This window comes from Giraffa tippelskirchi, chromosome 8, assembly GCF_054371585.1.
Source record: "Giraffa tippelskirchi isolate mGirTip1 chromosome 8, T2T-mGirTip1v1.2.pri, whole genome shotgun sequence".
NCBI classification, from domain to species: Eukaryota; Metazoa; Chordata; class Mammalia; order Artiodactyla; family Giraffidae; genus Giraffa; species Giraffa tippelskirchi.
The window spans coordinates 114,917,518-114,942,969 of NC_137282.1; the positions used below are offsets into that span (position 1 = coordinate 114,917,518).

The following is a 25,452-nucleotide window of genomic DNA, read 5'->3' on the forward strand; positions in this document are numbered from 1 at the left end:
TAATGTCTGCAGGATATGACATTACACGACATTGCTTTTGTTTTTTTTTTTTTTGACATTGCTTTTGAAATTAGCCTCTCTTGTTCACTCTGTTCCAGCTACCGTTATCCTGCTGTTCTCCAGACGGGCCAGATACACTTCTGCCTCAGGACCCTAAAACGTGATGTTCCTTCAGCCTAGAACACTCTTTCCTGAGATATCTGCATAATTAACCCCCTCACTGACTGCAAGTCTTGGCTCAAATGTCATTTTTTCAAATGACGCCTATTTAGATCACTGTACTTAATACTGCAACGTCTTTCCCAATCCCTGGTACTTCTAACACTTTCTTTGCTTTCTTTCTTCTTCTTTTTTTTCCCCCATAGCACTTATTACTTTCTGACATATTAAATAATTTCTTTTTCAGTTTTATTCACTGATATATCCAGAGTCTGGAACCATACCCGCTACTCTCAATACATACAGTTATTGAATAAGTGAAGCTCATGAAGCTGAAGCTGCACAGTTGCTGAAACAGTGCGTGATAGTGAAAGACTGCATGTTTACAGAAATTACGTTTACCAAAAGGGGAGAAGTTAAATAAATTATAGTATGACCATAAAATGGAATACTTTGCAGCTATTTTAAAAGATAAGGCAGAAAAAATGAAAAACTGAAGGAAAATAGAGATATGGTAGATTTATCTATATGTTAGTATGAAGTAATGGCCATGATATAAGTACAAAATAGCAAATTACAGATTAGCAAGTATACTATAATAGCACTTCTGGAAAAATACATGTATATGTACACATAAAAGAAAGAGTGTATGAAAGAGTGCACACTAAACTGTTAAAAGATTTTGAGTGATGAGATAATCAGGAATTTTCACTTTCTACTTCATACAGCAATTCTGAGATCCTTCAGTTTAGTAATAGACTATTTTAATATTTTATATTTATATAATTTTATAAAAGCTATCACCTGCTTGAAATGCCCTCCTCAAACTTCTGGGCCCTACTCTTATTTCCTTGTCTGGCTCCTCAGTTTGCGTTAGAAACTTCTGGGCTCCCATAGCACTCTGTATGCTTCTTAAGCATGAAAGTGAGCACAGTACGTTATAATCCTTTAGGGACTTGACTGAATCCACTGTTGGACTCAACTAAGAGAAGAATCAAAAAATCTTTTTTGTGTATTTCTCTTCCTCTCTAACTCTTGTAATATCAAACATACAGTAAATGCTTGGTAAACATTAGCAGCATGGATGAAGGAATCTATTGAACTCTAAGCACTTGTTTGGAGAGCACCCTTACTTATTTAACAGCTTGCTTAGCATTTTTTGCTTGTGTGCAGAAGTGGCCAAGTTCAACACATGTGGATTCACTGTGAAATGTATTCCTCAAGGCCTGGCACCCTCAGGGTGCTGATCATTCCATCTCCCTCATAAACTTTTGGTGAGCTTATTACTCTGCTACTCTGTTGCTCTGTGTCCCTGACCATGCTTCTGAGAGAATGTAAGGTTATATCCATGGTTCCTGGATGATCTGTTTCTCAGAACTGTTATTTCCTGGTAACATTTTATCAAGTCTCTAATTATTTCAAGGCCAATATATCCTTCAGCTAAATTTTTATAATCATTTAAACATAAATATAAGTCATAATCCTTCTAGTAGTACATACCAGTAATTTCCAAGCTCTTTTTATCAAAAAGTATGTTTAAGCAAGCGACCCCTATTGCAAACACATCTACTGTAATAATAAATAGCTGCAGTTCTGGCTGAAGTGGCAGTAGGGTCCCCTCCTCCTCATCTCTGAAGGGTCTCTGTGGTGTTATCACAGATCTCTAGGGCTCTGAAAAACCCAGTTGGAAAACCACTGGTCTGTTTTCTAGGTCACAGCAAATAGCAGTGGTTTGTATACCACTTTACAAATTCAATTTAAGTATAGTATTAAGTCACACCTTAAGTTGTACCTGCAACATATATTGCTCAAAGAACCCTGATGTAGTAAATTCTTAGCTACAGTGAATAATTATAGCTGTTCTATCCATTTTTTTAAAATAAATTTATTTATTTTAGTTGAGGGCTAATTACTTTACAATATTGTAGTGGTTTTTGCCATACATTGACATGAATCAGCCATGAGTTTACATGTGTTCCCCATCCTGAACCCCCCTCCCACCTCCCTCCCCATCCCATCCCTCTGGGTCATCCCATTGCCCCGGCCCTGAGCATTTGTCTCATGCATCGAACCTGGAATGGTGTTCTGTTTCACATATGATGATATACATGTTTCAATGCTATTCTCTCAGAACGTCCCACCCTCACCTTCTCCCTCAGAGTCCATAAGACTGTTCTATGCATCTGTGTCTCTTATTCTGTCTTGCATATAGGGTTATCGTTACCATTGTTCTATCTATTTTTTTAGTTACATTTTTTACACATTGAGCTTTCTTAAATCAGGCATCTAAGGAAGGAATAAAGCAGTTCCTTTCTTGCTGGTCTTATAAAGACAGTCACTATTTTTCCCTTCTGTGCACTCTTCAACCAACAGATGTCACTAAAGATACCATTACCCAGAGGCAAAGGGAAGAAAAGATCAGACAAATGGAAATTGAGCATAAAAAACATCCAGTTCTTAAAACTGAGGAGTAGGTTTCCAAAGTAATAACATTTATTACACTGCATGCAACATTTTAACCAAAAATTTAAGAAAGAAATTTCTTTTATTAAGTTGTTCGGGCTGAATGGATCATAGCACTAAATTTTGAAATACATGTTCTTGAAGCAATTTAAAACTCATTAGAAATAATAGGCTTGGGCTAGTAGAAAATGTGGTAAAATCTAATCCTCATCCAAATGTTACCTGGGCTGCACAAACAGGAAATTGTTTTGTGCTACTGTGGCTAACCTCATTGCTGACCCTGAGCTGTAACGGCAAGAGCAGCTGAGAGCTGAAGCAAAATTAAAAACTTACATCAAAGTATATCATGACAGAATGTAGATAAATAAAACAGCATATCGAAAGTATTATTTTTCTGCCAGTCTCATTGAGCAGCGAGGTGGAGGCATTCCACAAAATATGTAACAAATCAGTCGCATTTGGAAATGAGTCCCTCCCCGTCTGCACTGCCTCAATCATCGACAGCACAAACACTGCCCACGACAGGTGAGCAGAGAAGAAACCCAGTGAGACGGGAACAGAAGGGATCACAGAACGTTCTGGCCTCTTTCCTCCATATATTTTCCTTTCCTTCACCTTGGCTTACCCAGAAAATAAGTAATGCTGGCTCTTCTGTACCCTTCTAGCCACTATTTTTCCCCTCACCTTCCAGATTCCTGGATGGTAACCGTAGGATCTCCCTTCAATGAGCATATCAGAATCTCCAGAGGTAAAAGCATGAGTAATTAAACATTACACAAGATACAGACAGACAAAATCAGCTGGGCAGATCAGGGCCAGCATGTGGAATCAGTGAAAGCTGAAAAAGACTTTTCTGCTACTTTGTGTAATAAAGTGCCTGGGTCAAAGTCACTGTTAACAAAGTTGAAGGTCATTTTTCTATTGAGCCTTCACTTCCTTTAAGTTTTAGGATAAAAATCACCGTACTTTAAAGAACAGTGCTTCATCAAAAATACCCAAGGTACAATCTTCATGTGGCAACTCCTAAGTGGCAGAAGGGAATATGGAAAGACTACCCTCTGAAGTTATACAGACTTTGAATGAAATTCCCATTTGACTATTTGCTAACTATGTATTATTTGGCAAATCTTTAACCTCTATGAGCTTCAATTTCTTCATAACAGTAAACACAGTAGTTAACTCATCTAAGGCCTTTCCATGCACTAAGTAATTGAATTCTCCTAAGCACCTTATAGACTTCCCTGGTGGAGCAGACAGTAAAGAATCTACCTGCAATGCAGGAGACCAGCATTTGATCCCTGGATCGGCAAGATCCCCTGGAAAAGGGAATGGCAACCCACTCCAGTATTCTTGCCTGGAGAATTCAATAGAGCCATGCAAGCTACAGTCCTAGCAAGCTAGCAAGCTACAGTCTTCCCTTCCTTCACCTTGGCTTACCCAGAAAATAAGTAATGCTGGCTCTTCTGTACCCTTCCAGCCACTTTTTCTCCCCTCACCTTCCAGGCTCCTGGATGAGCCTAGCAAGCTATAGTCCATAGGGTCACAAAGAGTCGAACATGACTGACTAACATAACAATCCTAACTAGACAAAGAGGTCAGTAGGTATTCATTATTTCTAATTTTACATATGGGAAAACTAGGACCAGGAGTGTCTTAGCTGAAGGTCATGGAATTGATACGTGTTGGTACTAGAACTGGTACTGAGATCTTCTAATCTCCCCAAACTGTGTTTTCTCTAAGATATCAAGCTTTTGGAAAAAGGTCCAGCCAGATGCCTTTGTATGATAAGACACTAAAAGGAATTAGATATACCCTGAAAACACAACAGAAGCTTTATAAAATTCTGTAGAATCTGTTTCTAGGTATTCAGAAAGAAGTATGAGAATCACAGTCAACTTCTGAGGCCAAACAGAGCTGGCTGTTGATTTGGGAAAGGAAGAACAGACAGGCAAAAAAGAAGAGGAGGCCCCGGGGGAACATCTCTCAAGGAGAAGAATACTGCAAGGCGTCCAGCCTGTAGTCAGTATTCAGCCAGTGTGTGGAACACTCCCTGAAGATTCTTATCTAGCGTGTCATTCCCTGGCTACATAAAGGTCTCCGAGAGTTGAGAATTCCATTGATGAAGCTGTCAGAGTTGGCAAGCAGAAAAAAAATCACCAATTTTTTTTTTTTTTACTATAATTGAATAGGACAATCATTACTGTAGAACGCTGATTTTAAGGGTATGGTGCTCTCAAATTCCCTATAATAAAATATTTACTGCTCTTTGCCAGGATATTTCCTCCAAATTCAGTGTCATTGGCACACTGGTTTAAGCATTCTTTGACCCAATATACTAAACTCCCTAATGTAAATTTTAGCAATTTTCAATATGCTGTAACTTTTCAATATTCTATTTCAATATTGTATTTATAGTGTATTCCCTTTGCCTACTGACACTAAAGTTTTATCTAAAAGAAATTCATCAGGTTTGTCAGGCAAGATCTGTAGTCAAAGGCATACTGCTTATTTTTCCTGATGTCAATATGATAGCTACCTGGCTTTTTGCACCCCTGTTATCTACTTCACAAATTCATGCAGATATGAAGTTTCAAAAGAACAAAATAACTAACATCTTTCTTTCCTCCAAAGAGATAAAAGTTATATTGCAGAGACAAATATGGAAAAGGATACTCACCATAAGTGCAAATCATTTTACTAGCTTCTCTGAAGAGAAGAATTCCATTAGGAGATGATACATCAAAATTTAAACGCTGGGATCTGAGAAATACAGCAAAAATTTAGACTATATGTACAGATAAACAAAATATAGGATTAAAATACTCAGAATTCTCATTTATTAGAAGTAGCAACAGTACGATTATCCCTTTTTAAAAGTATCATTCCATTAAACAAGTGTTGATAAAATGTATGTGCTAATTTTTTACTAAAGATACTAGGACAATACAATTATTTTCATTTATTTGCTTATTCAAATAATTCATCTTTTATCTGTCAAAACAATATCCTGACATCCTACATTACAGATCTCTTAGCCCCCTTTCCTTTCATGCAAATGTCTGATAGATAATCATAAAAAACCCCCAAGTACATAAGTTTATATAGATACTTGTATAGAGATTTACATTTGAGATCTCCTGTAGTGCCTGATATACGTCTTTAAAACAAATGATAAAACAACAGGAAATCTAAGTACCTTTAATACTGCTCATATGCATAATGGATCATCTGATACTTCAAGCATATTTCAAACACGTTAAATTACATATGGGCTGCAGCTTCCACTGCACATAGCTCAAGTAAAGAGAAACAAATCCCAGAAGTTCTAAATGAGAACAATTTTACTTCCCTAGTTCCTGACAGTTGGGGCGGGGGGCAGTCCGAAAAGGGCAAAGGACTGATATGCCATCCTGGCATAATATTTGCTTTTTAAACATTACTTTGACTTAAGTTGGCTCTAATCTGCCTTGCTGCTCTGCTTTCAACAAATAACTGTATATTTCTAAAAGGATCAGTAAAAATATGAAACACATCATAGCAAAGAAACACCAGGAAGCAAAGATATTTTGCTAAGGAAAAGAATACATTGCTGGTTCTCTCTCTGTTTTCAAAATGCTTTAGAATTAAGTGCAGTTATAACTTATTAGAAATGCTATTAGAAACATTTGATTGTTGACAGACAATTCCAATTCAAGAAATGTATGTACATAATTCACATTAGGTTTCAGAGAAATATAAACAAGATAAGATTTTCTGATATTATAAATTTTTGCCAGGTAGTTCTGAGAACAATTGTGCTAGATATGAATTATCCACCTATGGCAGATATAAAATATACAATGTAATTATTTTTTTCTTTAGTATTAAATGTTTTATCAGTAATGTACTATTAATTATCTTGCTGAAAAAGAGAAATTTAATAAAAACTAAATTTCTAATATAAAATATATAGCCACCCTTCCTTTAGTCTTTAAGGCACCTAGAGAACAGTTTTCAAAAAACCTAACAGCTTTCAAAAGAATAATACTCACATTTAGTTATTTGCCAGGTCTTTTTCCACCTCTGGTTTTAAAAATTTTAAATTATTGCTGTGAAACACTCAGCACCAGAGATTAAATTAGAGATGCAATCCATACTCCTTCCCTATCTGGGTATTTCCCTTCCAACACGCAGTTTACAAAGAGGAACTGATGAAACAGGATGGCTATGTGACAGGTAATTTGGTGCTAAGCCATATTCATAATGACATATTTTAAAGTGGTAAAACCAATTAGCTTATTGCAGTGTTTCTCTTTTAGCTACACCTTTGTTAATATTTATATGCAGAGAACCTGAATCTCTGCTTCTCTGTGCAAATCACAAGGTTAAGTAGGCAATTTCTGAGAAGTGTTGTAGTTGCTATTTAAATAAAAATTGTGAGTGCATAAATCATCCACATACGTGCATTTTGGCACAAAGGAAGAAGGATACCTTAAAAGTCAAAGCAGGGACAATCCCCAGGGTTTTCTGAGACAAACTGTGTGTCCAAGAATTGCTCTGGGACCCTCATCCACAAAATAAAGCATCTCAACTCAGAGACCTTTCAGCTCCTTTTCTCCTCTACAGAAAGCAGTGACACAGTTAAAAGCACCCTTCCTCCATTTCATGCTTTTGAATCTTTTAAATAATGATGGCTGTGGTCTTCCAACTTTTTCCCCAGTTGCCAGAGTCCCCATATACACCTAATTCTTTCTCCCCAAAGGTTTCAACCTTGTATCTCTAATTCTATTGTCGTCACTGATCATCTTAAGTTTTGGTTCCTGGGTTCTTGTTAAGCCTTCAATACACACACACCAGGCAGGAAAGTCTGACCTCTGCAGCCTGCTACCAAATAGTAGATTCCTTTTCCACTTGCCTATCACACCTCTTACCTGTTTTGCATCAGTTCTGCCATAAGTTTTAAGATAGGAGTTGTACATGCTGGCTCTCCATACCACTGCTCAATAGCCCTCTGAAGAATAGGAAGATATGTTGGGTACCTGTTATGAAGCCTGTTAAAGAATTTAAGGGTCAAAAGAAATATTGTTCCTGAAAACTGGTGCCACTGAAAAAGAAAAAAAAAGGAATCCACATTTCTTCTATGTGTAGCATACTTATGAAGCACCATGTAAGCAACATATGATATTTACAGCATTATACTTAATATTGTAGGAAAGAAAAATAAATTTAGTTCATGAAGGTAAAAACATTTGAATTGCTATTATCCAAGTTTCTTGCACATCAAATTACTGAAGAAAAAAATGGTGTTTATTATATAACTTTTATCAATAAAATATGTAAAATTAGAAAGTGAAAGTGTTAGCAGCTCATTCACATACGACTTTTTGTGACTCCATGGACTGTAGTCGGCCAGGCTCCTCTGTCCATGGAATTCTCCAGGCAAGAATACCGGAGTGGGTTGTCATTCTCTTCTCTAGGGATCTTCCCAACCCAGGGATGGAACCTGGGTCTCCTGCACAGCAGGCAGATTCTTTACCACTGCGCCAGAAGGGCACAGTAAGTAGTAAACCCTAGGTATTTATCTCCCGGCTTAGAAAACATCTACATACATGCTTTTTCCTTTTTTAAAAATTGTTGACTTAATCAGCTGTTTAGTTTCACTGTAGCCCCAAGGAACATTTGGGATGATAGCTTGAAGAAAAGCTTTCAGTTCAGTTCAGTTCAGTCACTCAGTTGTGTCCAACTCTTTGCGATCCCATGGACTGCAGCACGCCAGGCCTCCCTGTCCATCACCAACTCCTGGAGTTTACTCAAACTCATGTTGATCGAGTCAGTGATGCCATCCAACCATCTCATCCTCTGTCGTCCCCTTCTCCTCCTGCCTTCAATCTTCCCCAGCATCAGGGTCTTTTCCAATGAGTCAGTTCTTTGCATCAGGTGGCCAAAGTATTGGAGTTCAGCTTCGGCATCAGTCCTTCCAATGAATATTCAGGACTGATTTCCTTTAGGATTGACTGGTTGGATCCCTTGCAGTCCAAGGGACTCTCAAGAGTCTTCTCCAACACCACAGTTCAAAAGCATCAATTCTTCGGCTCTCAGCTTTCTTTACAGTCCAACTCTCACATCCACACATGACTATTGGAAAAACCATAGCTTTGACTAGACGGACCTTTGTTGGCAAAGTAATGCCTCTGCTTTTTAATATGCTGTCTAGGTTGGTCATGCCTTTTCTTCCAAGGAGAAAGCATCTTTTAATTTCATGGCTGCAGTCACCATCTGCAGTGATTTTGGAGCCCCCCCAAAATAAAGTCTGTCACCGTTTCCATTGTTTTCCTATCTATTTGCCATGAAGTAATGGGATCAGATGCAGTGATCTTAAGTTTTCTGAATGTTGAGTTTTAAGTGAATTTTTTCACTCTCCTCTTTCACTTTCATCAAGAGACTCTTTAGTTCTTCTTCACATTCTGCTGTAAGGGTGGTATTATCTGCATATCTGAGGTTATTGTTATTTCTCCCGGCAATCTTGATTCCAGCTTGTGCTTCCTCCAGCCCAGTGTTTCTCATGACGTACTCTGCATATAAGTTAAATAAGCAGGGTGACAATATACAGCCTTGATGTACTCCTTTCCCAATTTGAAACCAGTCTGTTGTTCCATGTCCAGTTCTAACTGTTGCTTCTTGACCAGCATATAGTTTTCTCAGGAGGTAGGTCAGGTTGTCTGATATTCCCATCTCCTTAAGAATTTTCCACAGTTTGTTGTTGGCATAGTCAATAAAGCAGAAGTAGATGTTTTTCTGGAACTCTCTTGCTTTTTCGATGATCCAATGGATGTTGGCAATTTGATCTCTGGTTCCTCTGCCTTTTCTAAATTCAGCTTGAACATCTGGAAGTTCATGTTTCACGTACTGTTGAGAGAAAAGCTTTGGGTAGCTTTAATCTACTCAAGGTCAGTTTGCTAAAAGTAAGCCCACGTACCCTAAAGGAGAAATTCTCAAACATCCTCATCAACAGTGAATGTATGCCTGGCATGCCTCTGACAAGTTCATGGCTGAGACTACCAGATCCTGGAAAACTCTGACTTAGCTCCACTGGTCCTTTACCCACAACTGGCCTCCTCCTTACAAAATGCACACAGAATATAATATTAAGGCCTAAAACTTCAGCAGAAAATACCCTTCCTATGCTACTACCTTCATTTCCTTTTTCTTTTCCTATCCCTAACTCTGTCTCTTTCTGATGTTTTCTAATATACTTGTCTTTGCTTCAGATGAAAGTGCTGAACTGAATCACTTCATATTGTTCCTTTCCTGTGTGTTACAGGTAGTGACTTCCATGGGGAGGAAGATCATGATTTTCTTCCCTGATCTTGGAATAAATTTCAAGTTCCTTGGCATGGCAAACAAGGTCCTTGTCTGGTGCCTGCCTACCTGCGGTCTCATCCCTTAGTGCTCCTGCCCTTATCTATGGTTCAGCCATTCTTGATTCTCAGCAAATCCACTGATGCAGGCTCTCCCTTGCCTCCATTCCTCTATATGCTGTTTTTTCTGCCTAATACATTCCAAACTGTATTTCAACATCTAGTTCAAGTTTTACTTCCCCTGGGATGGTGAAATTTTCTTTTTTTTTTTTGTCAAAAGACATCAATCTCTTCCTCATCTAAGTTCACTCAAGCACTTTGACCACCTCTCTCTTATAACAAACTATATTACGGTTGATGGCTTGTATTACCCATCTGTTCCATTAGACAGTGAGTTTCTAAAGAGCAAAGACCCGTGTTTGCCCAGTATGTTCCTGCTAATTCCTGTTTGTCCCTCGTATTTCATTAGAGATGTCAATTATTCCAAGAAGCCCCCAGGACACCACCCTTAACTGCTCACACCCAAGTGTGTCTCCTGTGTGTGGCTGTGGCACCCTAGTGCCCTTTGAGTTAATACTATCACAGCACCTCACCTCTCCTATCATATGCTTTTTGAGAACAGGGCATAGGCACTTATTGCATGCATGTACCTGGCACAAAATGGATTTCAAAAAATATTTGTTGCGGGAAACGTGAGGTGTAGCGTACTTGATTAGACCTACTTATTTGATTCTTTTAAGCTGTGCATTTCACTTTGAAGCTTCAGGAAATACTTCACAAAACATTCAATGAAAATAAGCCCTCAAATACCTTAAGAGTGTCATGCTCCCTAAAAATGCAAAAAGCAATACTTTTGACCCCTTAGATACACCATATTAAGGCTATATTTGAATATATAGAAACAATTTACTTAAGTATTTATTGAAGGCCTATTCTATAAATGTCTTATGACTGTTAGACTCTCTAGAGACATCAATGAACCAAACATTAAAACAATCCCTGCCCTCATGGAATTTATATTCTAATAAGATAGAAAATTAAACAGATATATGACACATTAGAAAGAACTACAAAGAAAATAAGGCAGAGATGGAAGAAGTGTGTGTGAGGTTTCAGTTGGATGAAAATGAAAAATATAAAATCAATAAACTTGATTATTAACTCATTTTGGCTATTGTCAGTTAACTTAGTTTTATATTTTCTATGGATTAGAAATCTGTTGCTTTTTTTTTTGATAGATGGTAAATACTATGTGCTGTGTGCTGTGCTAGGGGCCAGGGATCCAGAGATAAGTAATACATGGCTTTTACTCTTGTGAATTCATACGTCAGTATGGGTGGTAAACACAAAACAGGAATGCTCTGAGTACCAAGATTCTGAAGCAGTGTTGGAGGAGTACAAATGAGAAAATATTCCAGCAAGAGAGCTGAGCACAAGCTCAGTGATCATGAGTGGGAAAGGACCTGGAGATTCATCAGGAGACTGAAAAGACCCAAATCGCAGAACGTAAGAATATCATAAGCACGAGAAGTCCCTTTGCAAAGCTTTCTTTCTTTTTTTTTTTTTTTTTATAAATTTATTTATTTTAGTTGGGGGCTAATTACTTTACAATATTGTAATAGTTTTTGCCATACATTGACATGAATCAGCCATGGGTTTACATGTGTTCCCCTTCCTGGACCCCCCACCCACCTCCCTCCCCATCCCATCCCTCTGGGTCATCCCATTGCCCCGGCCCTGAGCACTTGTCTCATGCATCGAACATGGAATGGTGTTCTGTTTCACATATGATAATATACATGTTTCAATGCTATTCTCCCAGAACGTCCCACCCTCACCTTCTCCCTCAGAGTCCATAAAATTGTTCTATGCATCTGTGTCTCTTATTCTGTCTCCCATATAGGGTTATCGTTACCATCTTTCAAATTCCATATATATGCATTAGTATACTGTATTGTTGTTTTTCTTTCTGGCTTACTTCACTCTGTATAATGGGCTCCAGTTTCATCCATCTCAGTAGAACCGATTCAAATGTATTTTTTTTAATGGCTGAGTAATATTCCATTGTGTATATGTACCACAGCTTCCTTATCCATTCGTCTGCTGATGGACATCTAGGTTGCTTCCATGTCCTGGCTATTGTAAACAGTGCTGCGATGAACATTGGGGTACACGCGTCTCTTTCAATTCTGGTTTCCTCGGTGTATATGCCCAGCAGTGGGATTGCTGGGTCATATGGCAGTTCTATTCCCAGTTTTTTAAGGAATCTCCACACTGTTCTCCATAGTGGCTGTACTAGTTTGCATTCCCACCAACAGTGTAAGAGGGTTCCCTTTTCTCCACACCCTCTCCAGCATTTATTGCTTGTAGACTTTTGGATAGCAGCCATTCTGACTGGTGTGAAATGATACCTCATTGTGGTTTTGATTTGCATTTCTCTAATAATGAGTGATGTTGAGCATCTTTTCATGTGTTTGTTAGCCATCTGTATGTCTTCTTTGGAGAAATGTCTGTTTAGTTCTTTGGCCCATTTTTTGATTGGGTCGTTTATTTTTCTGGAATTCAGCTGCAGAAGTTGCTTGTATATTTTTGAGATTAATTGTTTGTCTGTTGCTTCGTTTGCTATTATTTTCTCCCATTCTGAAGGCTGTCTTTTCACCTTGCTTATAGTTTCCTTTGTTGTGCAAAAGCTTTTAATTTTAATTAGGTCCCATTTGTTTATTTTTGCTTTTATTTCCAATATTCTGGGAGGTGGGTCATGGAGGATCCTGCTGCTGGTTTTTCGAGAAGATAAACAAAATTGACAAGCCATTAGCCAGACTCATCAAGAAACAAAGGGAGAAGAATCAGATCAACAAAATTAGAAATGAAAATGGAGAGATCACAACAGACTCCACAGAAATACAAAGGATCATAAGAGACTACTACCAACAGCTATATGCCAATAAAATGGACAACTTGGAAGAAATGGACAAATTCTTAGAAAAGTATAACTTTCCAAAACTGAACCAGGAAGAAGTAGAAGATCTTAACAGACCCATCACAAGCACGGAAATCGAAACTGTAATCAGAAATCTTCCAGCAAACAAAAGCCCAGGACCAGACGGCTTCACAGCGGAATTCTACCAAAAATTTAGAGAAGAGCTAACACCTATCCTACTCAAACTCTTCCAGAAAATTGCAGAAGATGGTAAACTTCCAAACTCATTCTATGAGGCCACCATCACCCTAATTCCAAAACCAGACAAAGATGTCACAAAAAAGGAAAACTACAGGCCAATATCACTGATGAACATAGATGCAAAAATCCTTAATAAAATTCTAGCAAACAGAATCCAACATCATATTAGAAAGATCATACATCATGACCAAGTGGGCTTTATCCCAGGAATGCAAGGTTTTTTTAACATCCTTTGCAAAGCTTTCTTAAGACATCAGGGCCATCCTATTTCTCAGAGCACCCTGTGTTCACTATGGGATCAGGCCTGGGGATATGAGAGGATGTTCCCTTTTCTGGGTGGAATGAGAGTGGGGCCGATTCTAATATGCTTCTGACAGAGGTGACTGCCACAGAGAAAATGAGTGATTACTGGAAGGCGGAGTCGAGGTCTCCCAAGCAGGGAGGTTAAAGGGCTTCAGAGTGAGAGTCCCAGACTTGGATTATAGGGTGAGAATCAGAACCCACTCGAGGAGATTAATTTTCCAGTGGCCTTGTGAGAGCTACGTATATATGGATAGGAGGAAGAGAGTGGGGAGCCCTTTGGTAGAAGTGGCACTGATCTAATTGCTTTCACCTAGAAAGATCTGTTCAATGAATTCTGAAGGTCAACACCAGATAAATAAAAAATAAAAAAGATTAATGATTTGTTATTGCCTTATAAGATGTTAAGCATGAGAAGCTGAAAAGCATGAGGTTTGCTTCTTGATGACACCTATCCATCCATCCAGCCAGCCAGCCATGCAATAGTTACTTCCTATGTGCTGGACCCCAAGAAAGTGTAAATTAGTAAAAATGTCATTCTTTTTCTCTGAGATTTCACAGTAGAGAAAACATTCTAGTATACTAGAAGGCAACAAAAGAGCTTCTGTTAAAACTTCTAGGAGATAAGAGTGTGAGGATGTGGTTCCAGAACAGAAATAGGCTGCCAGTTCAGAGCTTATTGTTAAAGTATTCCCTGAATGTGAACCATCTATATTTTTGTTCATGGAGGCAAGTGCTGCTGGGAAGCCTTCTGGCAGATGCCTATCTATCTTTCAACACCTAGCTCAACTTTTACCTCCCTGGGGAACCTACTTCTTGCCCCAAACACCAATCTCTTCTTCTTCAAAGTTCCTATGGTCCTTGGCATGTGTCTTTGTTATAATACCTTGATGGTTTATTAGTTATTTATTACAGCCACTAGATTATGAGCTTTTCATGAGCAATCTACTGTACTCATTCTTATAAAAAGCAAACATTAATTTCTCATGCTTAGCACAATGTACTAAAAAAAAAAAATCCTGCTGAACAGCATATTTTCAGGATTACTTTCTTCCCTATTTCAGTTTGTCCAACACACTGCTAACTATTTTCTTCCTGAAATACAATTCTGATTCTGTTATTCAATCAAAACTATTAATTACTTTATACCATCTATGGAGTAAGTTTTTCAGTTCCTTAGCCTGATAGTCAAGGGTCCCAGACAATCTGTGTCCAACCATAAAATAAGTGGTATCTTTGACAAAACATCTTTTCCACTACTCTCCTTGCTAAGTCTGTACTTAGACCAACAGAAAACCTCTTGCTTCACATTCCAATAGTCCAATCCTACTTATTTGCTAAGACTTAGAGAAATATCTTCACCTTTACAGAACCTTTCTTGATGCCCCAGATAAACGCAATCACTTTATTTATATCTTTTTTATGGCACTTACCATCTTCTATATTTTATTACAGTCATTTAGGTAGTTACCTGATTCTATTAAACCATAAGCTCATTCTGGGGTAGGATTTAAGAAAAATCTACATCCTTCATGAATCTTAGCACAGTTAGAGAAATATGCTGGATAGGTGAGCAAATGGGATTCCTTTGTCTCATTCCATATTAGGGAAAGGAACTCACAACAGTGGTGGAGTGTATTTACTTTGTGCCAGACACAGTACTAAGCCTATATATGCACATATATACATATATGTATATATATATGTGTGTGTGTGTATATATATATATTAGTTCACTCACTTCTTATAACATACCTGAGAGATATATATTATTAGCCCTGTTCTATGGAGGAGAAAACTGTGATTCTGAGACATTAAGTAATTTACCCAAAAACCCACAGGTTGTTAAGTGGTAAAATCAGGACTGGAACCTAATATTGTTCTATTTCAAAGTTGTTTTCTCCCCCCTTACAAATCTCATGGTCTTGACTTGTCTTTGTATAATATGTTTTTGCATATTAATCAACAGCACTGAGTGCATGACTGAAAACAGTGTACTCAAAGATCAGAATTATGACAATTAAAAGAATGAGTGTGAGGAAATAGCATCATATACATTCCTTCATTTTTTTTTTTTTAATTTCCTGCTGGATTTTTGATACTTAAGTCTATGTATGATCTGGGAAAAGTTTAAACAAGGTGACTAAGCACACTGCAAGGTAAGATGCTTTTTACTGTTACACTCTCACTACAGGGGCAAAGAAGTAGCAATGATTCTTCTTCAGTTCTCTAGTAGTGGGACAATTTATCAACATGGTTGCTGTGTAGTTCCAGGCAATTTAGGCTTGGAAGGACAGAGTGATAAGCAATGTAGTTTGTGTACCAGTTAATGCAGTCAGTGTTTATAGAAATGTTTTTAAATTAAACAGCTAACCACTAAAATAGCATTTTATCAAATAATCACCATAAATAAAATGAATTTTGACTTTAAGATGACATGTGCTCTTATAGGATGTTTCTTCTGCATGCTAAGGACTATACAGAAAATTAAAGAACGCACATTTTTTTGTGGATAAAAGGCAAATAAACTTTCCCCAGCAGTAATGTGAGAATCATCACTGACAGTTTGACATATCAATATTTCAGGAAGAATAAATGACTTTCATATCTATGTTTTTTTAAAATCATATACTTACTCATTTTTATATTACTAGAATACTTTGGAAAGAATCTGTACTTTATCACCTGAAACTGCTTAAAGTATTTCAAAATATTTTAATAAAGCTCTTTGAATTATCAAATAATGTAACTTTTAAACAAATTTTACTATTATTATAAATATTTGCTCTTCATCCCTTGCCCAAAGGAAAACTATAAATCTTGCCTCAACTGAATGAACACCATTTATCATATTCATTTTGTTGTCAATACAATTATGAAAAGCCTTTGGCCTTTTCCCAAGGAAGCTGATTTGCTACTGAAACTCAATTATTATAAGCAAGGCCGGTACCAAGCCACCTCGTGTGGCAATCTAACGTAACTTCCTGCATAACTGACACTTCGCCCTCCGCCCCGACCCTAATAACATCGATGTCTATGGGCAAAAGGAGGAGACAGTGGTTCCTAGTCCAAAACAAAACAGTGTAAGTCTCAAGGTTTTCCCGTTTGCTATTTTCTGCCATCTGCTGGACAAAAGTTTCATTTCTGATAGGTGTCCAAAAGAAGGAGCTAAGTGAGGAAATGAAAAAGGCTTAATTAAAAAGTTAAATTATAATATGTTCTATAAATTTTAGGCAGTACCAATTATGACAGATATTTCTATTCTTTGATGGTAAGGGGAACATTCTTATCTTAACGCTTGGTTAAGATTGTTGATGAGGAAAATGTGAAGCATTAATTGCCGGACATTCTAGAATTGTAGTTGCTTTCAAGATAATCATCAGTTTTGAAGTGCAAAAATGAAGTTTCAGTAATTTTTGAAATAAATGAGAGTTTTTGCTTTGTGAGCTTCTATTTGTGTTTAGAGAAATGAAAGAGTCGTATGTGATTCATTTCTTCTTCATGGTTAAAAGAGTTGTATGCCTTTCCATGTTAGAGTCCACAGTCTTTACACGTACTTTGTATGCTGGTACAAAGACATACATGATTTCTCAATGGAAGGAAATTCTTATCTCTATCCCTTCTATGGACACACAAATCTGATGACACAGGTTTTAATAGTAAGTAAAAATGTAAGTCAGTATTCAAATTAATGTCAAACAATTTCTTTAACATGTGGAGATCTCCCTAAAACGTGCCCAGATCCTGTTATGTTTTTGCCATAAATGTGCCATCAGTTGAAGACTATCTTTAACAAGTTTCTTTTGCAATTTATGAGGGAGGTTTGATAAAAAGGGTTCGAAAAGAGCAACTGAGAAATAATGTAACTTAAAAATGAAGTTGTTTAAAGTTACAGAATTTCTCTTATGCACTGACGGTTTCCTGTATTGAACACAATGGCATGAAAACATTACGTTACTTATATAACTTGCATAAACTATCACTTTCTGTTAAAATCAAAGGGGATTCATGTAATACTGTTAAAACAATATTAATAGTAACATCTATGATTATCTATTATGTTCCAGACATTATATTAATACAAAGTGCACTGCCTATTTCTATGGTTACAATAAGCCATGATACTGGATGTCTCTTTTTGTAGATGAGGAAATTCAGAGAGGTGAAAAAAACCTGCCAAAGTTTACACAGCAAATGGAGATCTAGGAATTCAAGCCAGGTCTGCCTAACACCAAATCCATGCTCTTTTTACTCATAATGATGAGGCATTTCTGTGGGAGGGATTTTGTTTCCTTTTTTTTTTGCTGTCTGTACTAAGCCTTGGCAGTGGTAAATTCAAATTTTATATCAAGTGAAAAATCCTAACCATTTATTTTCCCCTTTTCTTGTCCATTAATGTTTTCATGATGATGAAACACTATAGTGTGATGAATTAATAAGCCTCAAAGAGAAAAAGTGAAATCAGCTCTGCTATTTGAGATGCAGCAAAAATCCAAATCCCTTAGAAAATGCCAAATGGTAGGCTTCATCGATCTTGATTTAAAGATGATAGCCCAAGAATCCCCACAACCCCCACATATACAATCATTTGGGGATGTGATTTTTAAGTTGTCAATATTTAATGGCACCAAAAAAGTGACCTCTCGGAGCTGGGTCTCCAAGTGCTGTGCTCAGTTATCTGCACTGCTGCCACTGTGCTGTAATTTTTAGCTGATTACACATTAGTTCATTTAGCTTTGTTTCCTCTTCCCTACTGTGCCATACTATTAAACGAAAGCCAGGGGCCTGGCATCCCTCTGTGCACAGAGCTGGTATTGTCACAGTGTAATAAGGATACATCCAGTCAAACAGCATGGTGTAGCTGGTCTTTGTGTTCAGTGCAAAGGCAATCCCTCGAAGATCTCTTGCCAGCCCGATCAACATACGCTGTCAGTGGGAAAGAGACACAGTAATTGATTTTCACGTTAGCACAGAGCAGATGGAGTAATAATCAGGCAATAATGACCACATATCTGATTTTGATTCATTAGCTAAAATGTCTCGCTCGGATCTCTTTCTATAGAAAGCCATAGACTTTTTAAACAAACAGACCATTAGATCTGCTGACCAACTCTGCTTCTTATAAATTGAGCTAAGTCATAATTCCAGTGGCATAGAAACATTTCGATTAACATATTTTTTCCTGAATAATGCCAAACTAGAAAAAAAAGAGGACAGATAATTCCACAAAATAGAAATGTACAGGGTCTAGACATTGTTTAATAAAAACAAATCTTAACCACATTGGCTTGTAAGAAATCAGTCCCACTATGCAATCTGGAGTCTAACCTGAAAGCACACTGGTATTTAAAGATCCCTAAGGAATATTCTTAGTAACTTAGGACAACATAAAACTGGCCAGATGACCTATTGGTACTGTGACATACCCAGAATGGCACTCACATTCCCCAAGCAAGGAAAAGAGTTCTTCAATATCAGAAGACTTGCATTTAAACCCAGCTTTACTTCTTAACTGTAAGACTTTCAGGCAAGGCAATCTATCAGTCTCAGTTTCCTCATCTCTAAAAGGGGCTAATAATGTTTTTCTTACAGAAGTAGAGTCAGGAATAAATTTATATAAAAATGCCTAGCAGGAGCCTGATACATAAGTGTCCCATAAATATTTAGCTTTAGAGAAAACAAAACAAACATTTGACTCTTAAATAAAAGAGATTTGATTTTACTCTGGACTCTTAATTAAGCTGTCCTTAGGATGATGTTTGGGAAGAGAGAAAGAAAACCCATGAACAGATGCTAGAATGCCAGAACAAAGAGTACAAATAAACATAATTGCAAAACAAGGGAGTGTGATCACTGAGATATGCAACTGTGATTTCTGACAATATTGTTTTCAGTGGAAATACTCTGCTAGAAAATGGTCTCTGAACTTTTTTTTTTAGTCAGATTTTCTTTCTCCTCATACTTTGGTAATTAATGAAAATCTCTATAGGAGGGCATTTAACTTAGCATTAAGGATTTAGAAGTGAGTCCTGACCATCATTTAATGGCTAAAAAATTTCAAAATAGGAAACAGTTTATCTGACACAAACATCTGTAATTTTTGATTCCCTGCCCTCCCATGCCCCATACCTAAAAGGTGACTCAATATAACTGGAAGTTTTTTTTTATAGGAATATTCATTTTCTATACTGAGTAACAGCTTATAGAATGATGGTAATCTGAATTTCTGAATCTGTAAACCCTGAATGTTTGTTTCCCCTTCTTTAAATAACTCATTCCTTTTCCTTTTATAAGCTCACCAGTCCTTATTTCTATAATCGGCTAGTCTCTCCATAGTTCTCTCATATGATTGCTACTTAAAAAAAAAAAAATTTACTTTCTATGGAACCCATTTCCATCACCTGGAACCTTTCTCCTCTTTCTCAGCTTTCCATGTTTCTTGCAGCTTCCAGAACAAAATATGTCTTCTAAGGAGTCTTCTTCGAACACCTCTATTCTAATTCTCTTTGCAGTCTTCCTATCAAAGTGGCCTTTTCGGGTTCTATTTTTATTATGCACACTTACAGGTTACAGGCTACTCTTCAAATAATCTTAAGTTTTCACATATACATAAGGTACTCACCATTCAACTCTAAACTGGTCAATAGGAAAAATGAGTTTTAGTTTGTGTCTAGTGTAAAAGGCTCTAAAAATATTTTAGACTATCCTTATTACACAAAAAGGTTAATGTTTATTTTACCACAAATTTTTCTTTCTTAAAAGATGCCAAGTTCATTGAAGGGCTCAAATCTATGAAATTATATCCATGTTTAATATTAGAAAAACGTTACTACAAAGCAAAGAAAGCATATGACAATATAGTAACTATGTTTTCAATAGATTCAATTGAGCAGGAAAATGCAGTGTTAATGTGAGAAACAGATTTATTACGCTCAATTTTTTATCTCAAAGCAGCAATAGTACTGAAATAATCTATACAGATGCTCAAACAACACTAAAGAAGTACTTTCTTGATAGTCAAAACATACCCAGTTCTGGTATGAGACAAGGAAAACTGTTAACTAGTTCAACCAGGCTACCAAACAATCTCAGAGAGCAAGGGATGATCTGACTGAAATTTAGGGGAGGAAGAGGCACAATTTACCGTCTCATTTAAAATAGTGGAAAGAGGTTTATTTCAAAAGTTACCTTTCTCCTATAGCTAGTCATACTTGACTAGTCTGAAAAATGAGAGGTCCTTATAAAGTGAGGCTGCTTTGGGGAGTGGGGCAGGTCTGGGGTATCTAATCCTCAGGATTCCTTTCTTGGATAGTTCAAGGAGAAACTGCTTGGTGTTTCAGCCTCCTGCATGGTGAATGGTGGTCTGTGTGCCAAGTGTGAGATGGATGGGCTGGGAAACAGCTGAAATGCGACTCCTTCCACCCTGACCCCCAAACAGGGTTTCTAATGGAAAGTCTGACAGACCCTCTACTGTAGTGGTACTACTGGGGGCAGCTATAATATTATCCTCATAATTCTCCTGTATAATAACAACAAAGAGAAGAAGGTGAAGGGTCATTGTGCTTTGTCTTTAGAATTAAGATGGCTGTCTTCATCCTTACAGCATACTCTTAATTCTGGAGACACATCTTAATAACCTCTAAATAGTTCCAACAAAAGAGCCGTGTCAGAGGAATGAGCAGGCCCCAAGGTGTTTCAACTGGAGTGTTTTCATCTGCCTTTATTGCTCTATCCCTCTCCAGAATTAAGGCAATAACCTGTGATAAATTATTCAGGAACTGCTACAGGGATCAAAGCAAAATCATTCTGTTAAAGTGCTGTTTGCAACATTTGGCACTTAGTGCGAAAACTTTTAATGTGCGCATGCTGAAAATCTAGGATTTTAAATAATTTAACATTGTGGAGTTTTTACGAAGGGACTAAAGATAGCAGGTTCCTATTTAACTGCTCCTTTTCCTCCCAGAAGTTTTCATTCATTTTCCTTAAAACTGATGACGTCATGGCCAAATCAAAAATGATGCATGGGTAGTCAGGGTATTGGACTGTATTTTACTAAGGGTACAATTATAGGGGGAAACATTTACTGTGAACTAATGCTTCGGAGCCAGGGTTTGTCATGGCAGTTTCTTCCTTTTCCCCTTTACTTGGAAAAGAAACACCCAAGACAAAAATTCAATGTTCTCTTCAATTTTATTAGGACTAAGTAAGAAAACAAAGCTATAAATTTAGGAGTTTTACAGCATTTCCTCCTCTCACAACCATATTTCAATTTGGCAATGTAGGTCCGTAATGTTTGTGCTCATCCTGAAATCTGCATTTGAAAAATATCTATAAACAGGGAGTTAGAAAATCCTGGTAAGGGTTGCAAATTAAATGAATTTGGCAGTCCTGTGGCATTTTCATACAGATATTTTAACAGCATCACCTCCTGTGGATTGGAATACTAAATACTTTACTGAATAACAAAACAGAACTGTTTTTTATCTTTAGTACTTGCAAAATGAAGTACCTGAAAGCACTTTTGCATTTATTATTTATTCATCATGATAGAAAAATAGCCTTAACCTAATAAATTACATTTAAAAGCATTTAGTGCAAAAGTTTTGTTTATGATAAAGCAACAGATTTAGTTCTTTACCGGTAGCTTAAAGCACCAAGTTTTCTTTATACAAATTAGACAGATGGTGCTTACAGTAGAATTTACTAAAGGTCTGTCACAACAAATGCAGCCAAGCTGCATATTTAATCACTGCAGAATCTTGTCTACCTGCAGCTGCCAACTGCTAATCCAATTTCCCTGATAAATGTGGCAAGAGACACGATCAGCAATAAAGAGCATCTAACTCCATTTTCCTGCAGGGCGTCTTTTGATGAACATTTAGGACGGAAGCGTGAGTGCACTGTGTGGCCTGGGTCCGTGGCAGCTGCATGCATTCTGAGGCACACTTCTCAGGTTACTCACTTAATTCTGCCACTATCATTACGTTGCTATTGATCTCAGTAGCTGTTGCCTACACAGCATTACTCTAGATGAAGCTGAATCAGGCAGTTATCATGCATCAAACTTGCTCAAAAGCCTGGAGATTTCCCCTTAATTACTTGTGATTTTATTTGCAAATACCGTTAAAGTGTAATCAAGCAGTCACTTTCCAGGGTCGTTAAGAACTTGCTGGTTTAGGGATATATCACTGGAACTCCATTAAAAATGACTCTAGGAAGATGGTTTCTATCAAACTAGATGGGATTACATCAAAACGGGCTTGGAGTATAATGAAATCTTCAAATGAGACAAATGTAATTTTTATAAAGATACTCTTTTTCAATCTTACTGCTTCTTTTCTGATATAAAGGGCAGCAATAGCCACCTTAAAGTTGCAAAGATTTGTTTTCGGTCATTAAAAATATTTGGAAGACAACTGAAAAATAAAGCTAACTTGAGTATAAACTCTGGTGAAGAATTTCAGTAACATTACAAACACAAAGAAAATCACTAAGATCTTTTTTTAGTTTTAAAATTCTATGACAATTGCATATTGATAAACATTCATTTCAAAAACTCTACTTCAAAATAAAAGGTACAGTGTTTGGTTATTTTTTAGTAGATGAATTACACTAAATAATCACCAAAGGCCATCATCCTTCTACTTGGCTGCTTAGTGCTAATATTTCTTTTTGGTAGAGAGAAGAGGAGCTGTGCAAAATGATGGTTAGTATTTTTACTGTATCTCAAATAACAGTAAACATGATTCAAGTATCACCAGCAAAGGTGCCTACATTATCAGTATATATTCATTAGTCTTTTAAGAATAATAACCAGTGTCAGTCTATTTAATATAACCCTGATACATGAGAATTTCAGAAGATGTTATTCGTATTTAGCAGATCTTGTGCTCCCCATCCCCCATATTAAAATATGGGGCTGTGTTGTCACAAACAGCTTGCTACACACTTAAGGATTTTACTAATAAAACATAATGTTGTCTTAGATATTATGACTGTTGCCACAGCTGAACTGACTTGTCAAATCAATCCTAATATGGCTCCCACAGGCACATAAAAACCTTATTTAGCTATCAGTTATCCTAATCACTTTGTTCAGTTTAAGAACGCAATACTTCAAGACCAGCTCCTATTTATACATATATGCCTAGCCATTTAATAAAGTCTTGATTTATATAAATTCTTGTTTTAAAAATATTTAGAGATGTGGTATTTTAGCATGTGTACATTTGCGCATTCCTCCATATAAATATGTTGAAACATACAGAGCGGGGTGGATGAGGGAATAGGGACATTTAAAGTGGTGTACCCATGAGAAATGTTCTTTTAAAAGATACTGCCACGGGAGACAAATATGTCATCTAATCATAAGCTGACTATCTGAAATCATTTGATAACCTCAAAGTCTATTTGTATAAGAAACTAGAAAAGTACTTATATGAAAAGTACACCTCGAAGACACATGTAATTGGGAAACTGAGACTGAAGAGGCACAAAGCACACACAAATATGCAGGTTTTCTGAATTTATACCTAGATTTTGTCCTAGAATGAACAAAATCACCTTTTCTCATGGAAACAAACCCACCTTTACATCTTCTTGTTTAAAGTTGTTGTTGAATATCTGTAATACCGTTTCGAAAGAGACTGTAAGAGGCAGCATGAAATTTTCAAATTCATCCTCATCTTCGCCTATCAGAAAAACAAAAGGGTCATCACGGTTTAAAATGCATGCTATTGTCCATTAGCCTTCACAGTGAGTGCTTTATTCAGGCTTAGAAACGTTCTCGAGAAGGGGTCAGCCCGCATTCACACCGTATCACATTCTGCGCTTTGGCTCATTGAATATTCTGGTGTTTTGCCTTCTCTTTTGCACCAAATGAAATAGCAAAATTACTTACCAGCCATTTCTTTCTCTGGCTCTTTATTGGATCAAACAGACTCATGCCCCAGGCACCTCAGCCTTTCAGCTCTTAGGGACCCCAGAGCTTCCCTAATGCCTCAAGGAAAGCCACTTTCAAAGCCTCAGAGAACAGGGTCTGTTTTCCTTTTCTCTTTAGGTGCCAAGGCCCTAAAGGACTCACAGACTCAGGTGCCCAGACAGTGCTAAGTTATTATTCTCTTTTATTTATGTTCTTTTTTTATTAATTTGTTAAATAGATGTCAGGGAAACAGGATGGGGTCCTGCCAAAACAGGATGAGGTCCCTCATGGGTCATTATGATTTTAAGTACATTCTCCGTGAGTACACTTGTCTTTGCAATAAGCTTCTTTTTCTTTTTATAAAAGCAGGAAGAGACATTTTCTACTGTTTTTCACCATGAAGGTAGAATCTTCTGTTAACATATGGATACACACAATTGACAATTTACATTTTATCCTTCGCAAAAGTGGGTTCCTTCAAATGAGAAAGTTTACTCACTCATCCTATGCCACAGCGAATTGTGAGCCCCACTTTACAGATGAAGAAACAAGCAGAGAAATGTTAAGCGACTTGCTCAAGGCAGCATACTAACTTGGAGGAGGAACTATATTGTCTAGAACTTGTGATTTCTGTGCTATCATTTTTTAAATAGAGAGAATTAGAGAGGAAACAGTATCTCAGAGAAGAGGCCAGTGGTTCTCAAAGTTTGGTCCCTGCTCTAGCAGCATCAGATCACCTGGGAACTTGTCAGATATAAAATTTCAGGTTCCGTCCCAGACTAGCAATTTTTGTTTTAAGCAGCCCTCCAGGTAATCTAGATGCATGCAAATGTTTGAGAAACACTGGCCTACATGTTATTCTACAGATAAGGAGGGTGCACACGAGTTTGAGCAGGCTCCTGGAGACAGTGAAGGACAGGGAAGACTGGCGTGCTGCAGTCCATGGGGCTGCAGAGAGCTGGACATGAGCGAGTGACTGAACAACAGCAACAGGAGGGTGTGGTCCAAGGCGACCTCCACAGAAAATCAACAGCAGAATCAGGACCTTTTGACTCTTAAGGAGTGGCTGATCTGGCTTGACTCTGATCTTC

The 25,452-nt window shown here is 37.3% G+C and overlaps 1 protein-coding gene across 17 annotated transcripts in view; it reads right to left on the reverse strand.

Moving 5' to 3' along the window:
• The window catches only part of RANBP17 (RAN binding protein 17), a 355,438-nt gene that overhangs the window by 57,271 nt on the left and 272,715 nt on the right, over positions 1–25,452 (reverse strand). For 10 of the 17 annotated variants that reach the window (XM_081520766.1, XM_081520765.1, XM_081520758.1 and 7 more), the window contains 4 exons: positions 24,028–24,131; positions 18,278–18,366; positions 7,533–7,640; positions 5,300–5,382 (listed from right to left, as the gene is read on the reverse strand). In XM_081520766.1, the coding sequence (XP_081376892.1) occupies positions 5,300–5,382; positions 7,533–7,640; positions 18,278–18,366; positions 24,028–24,131 (384 nt within the window). Of the gene's footprint in view, positions 1–5,299; positions 5,383–7,532; positions 7,653–18,277; positions 18,367–24,027; positions 24,132–25,452 lie in introns of all 17 variants that reach the window. The other 7 variants (XM_081520759.1, XM_081520763.1, XM_081520757.1 and 4 more) reach the window with 1 other exon arrangement.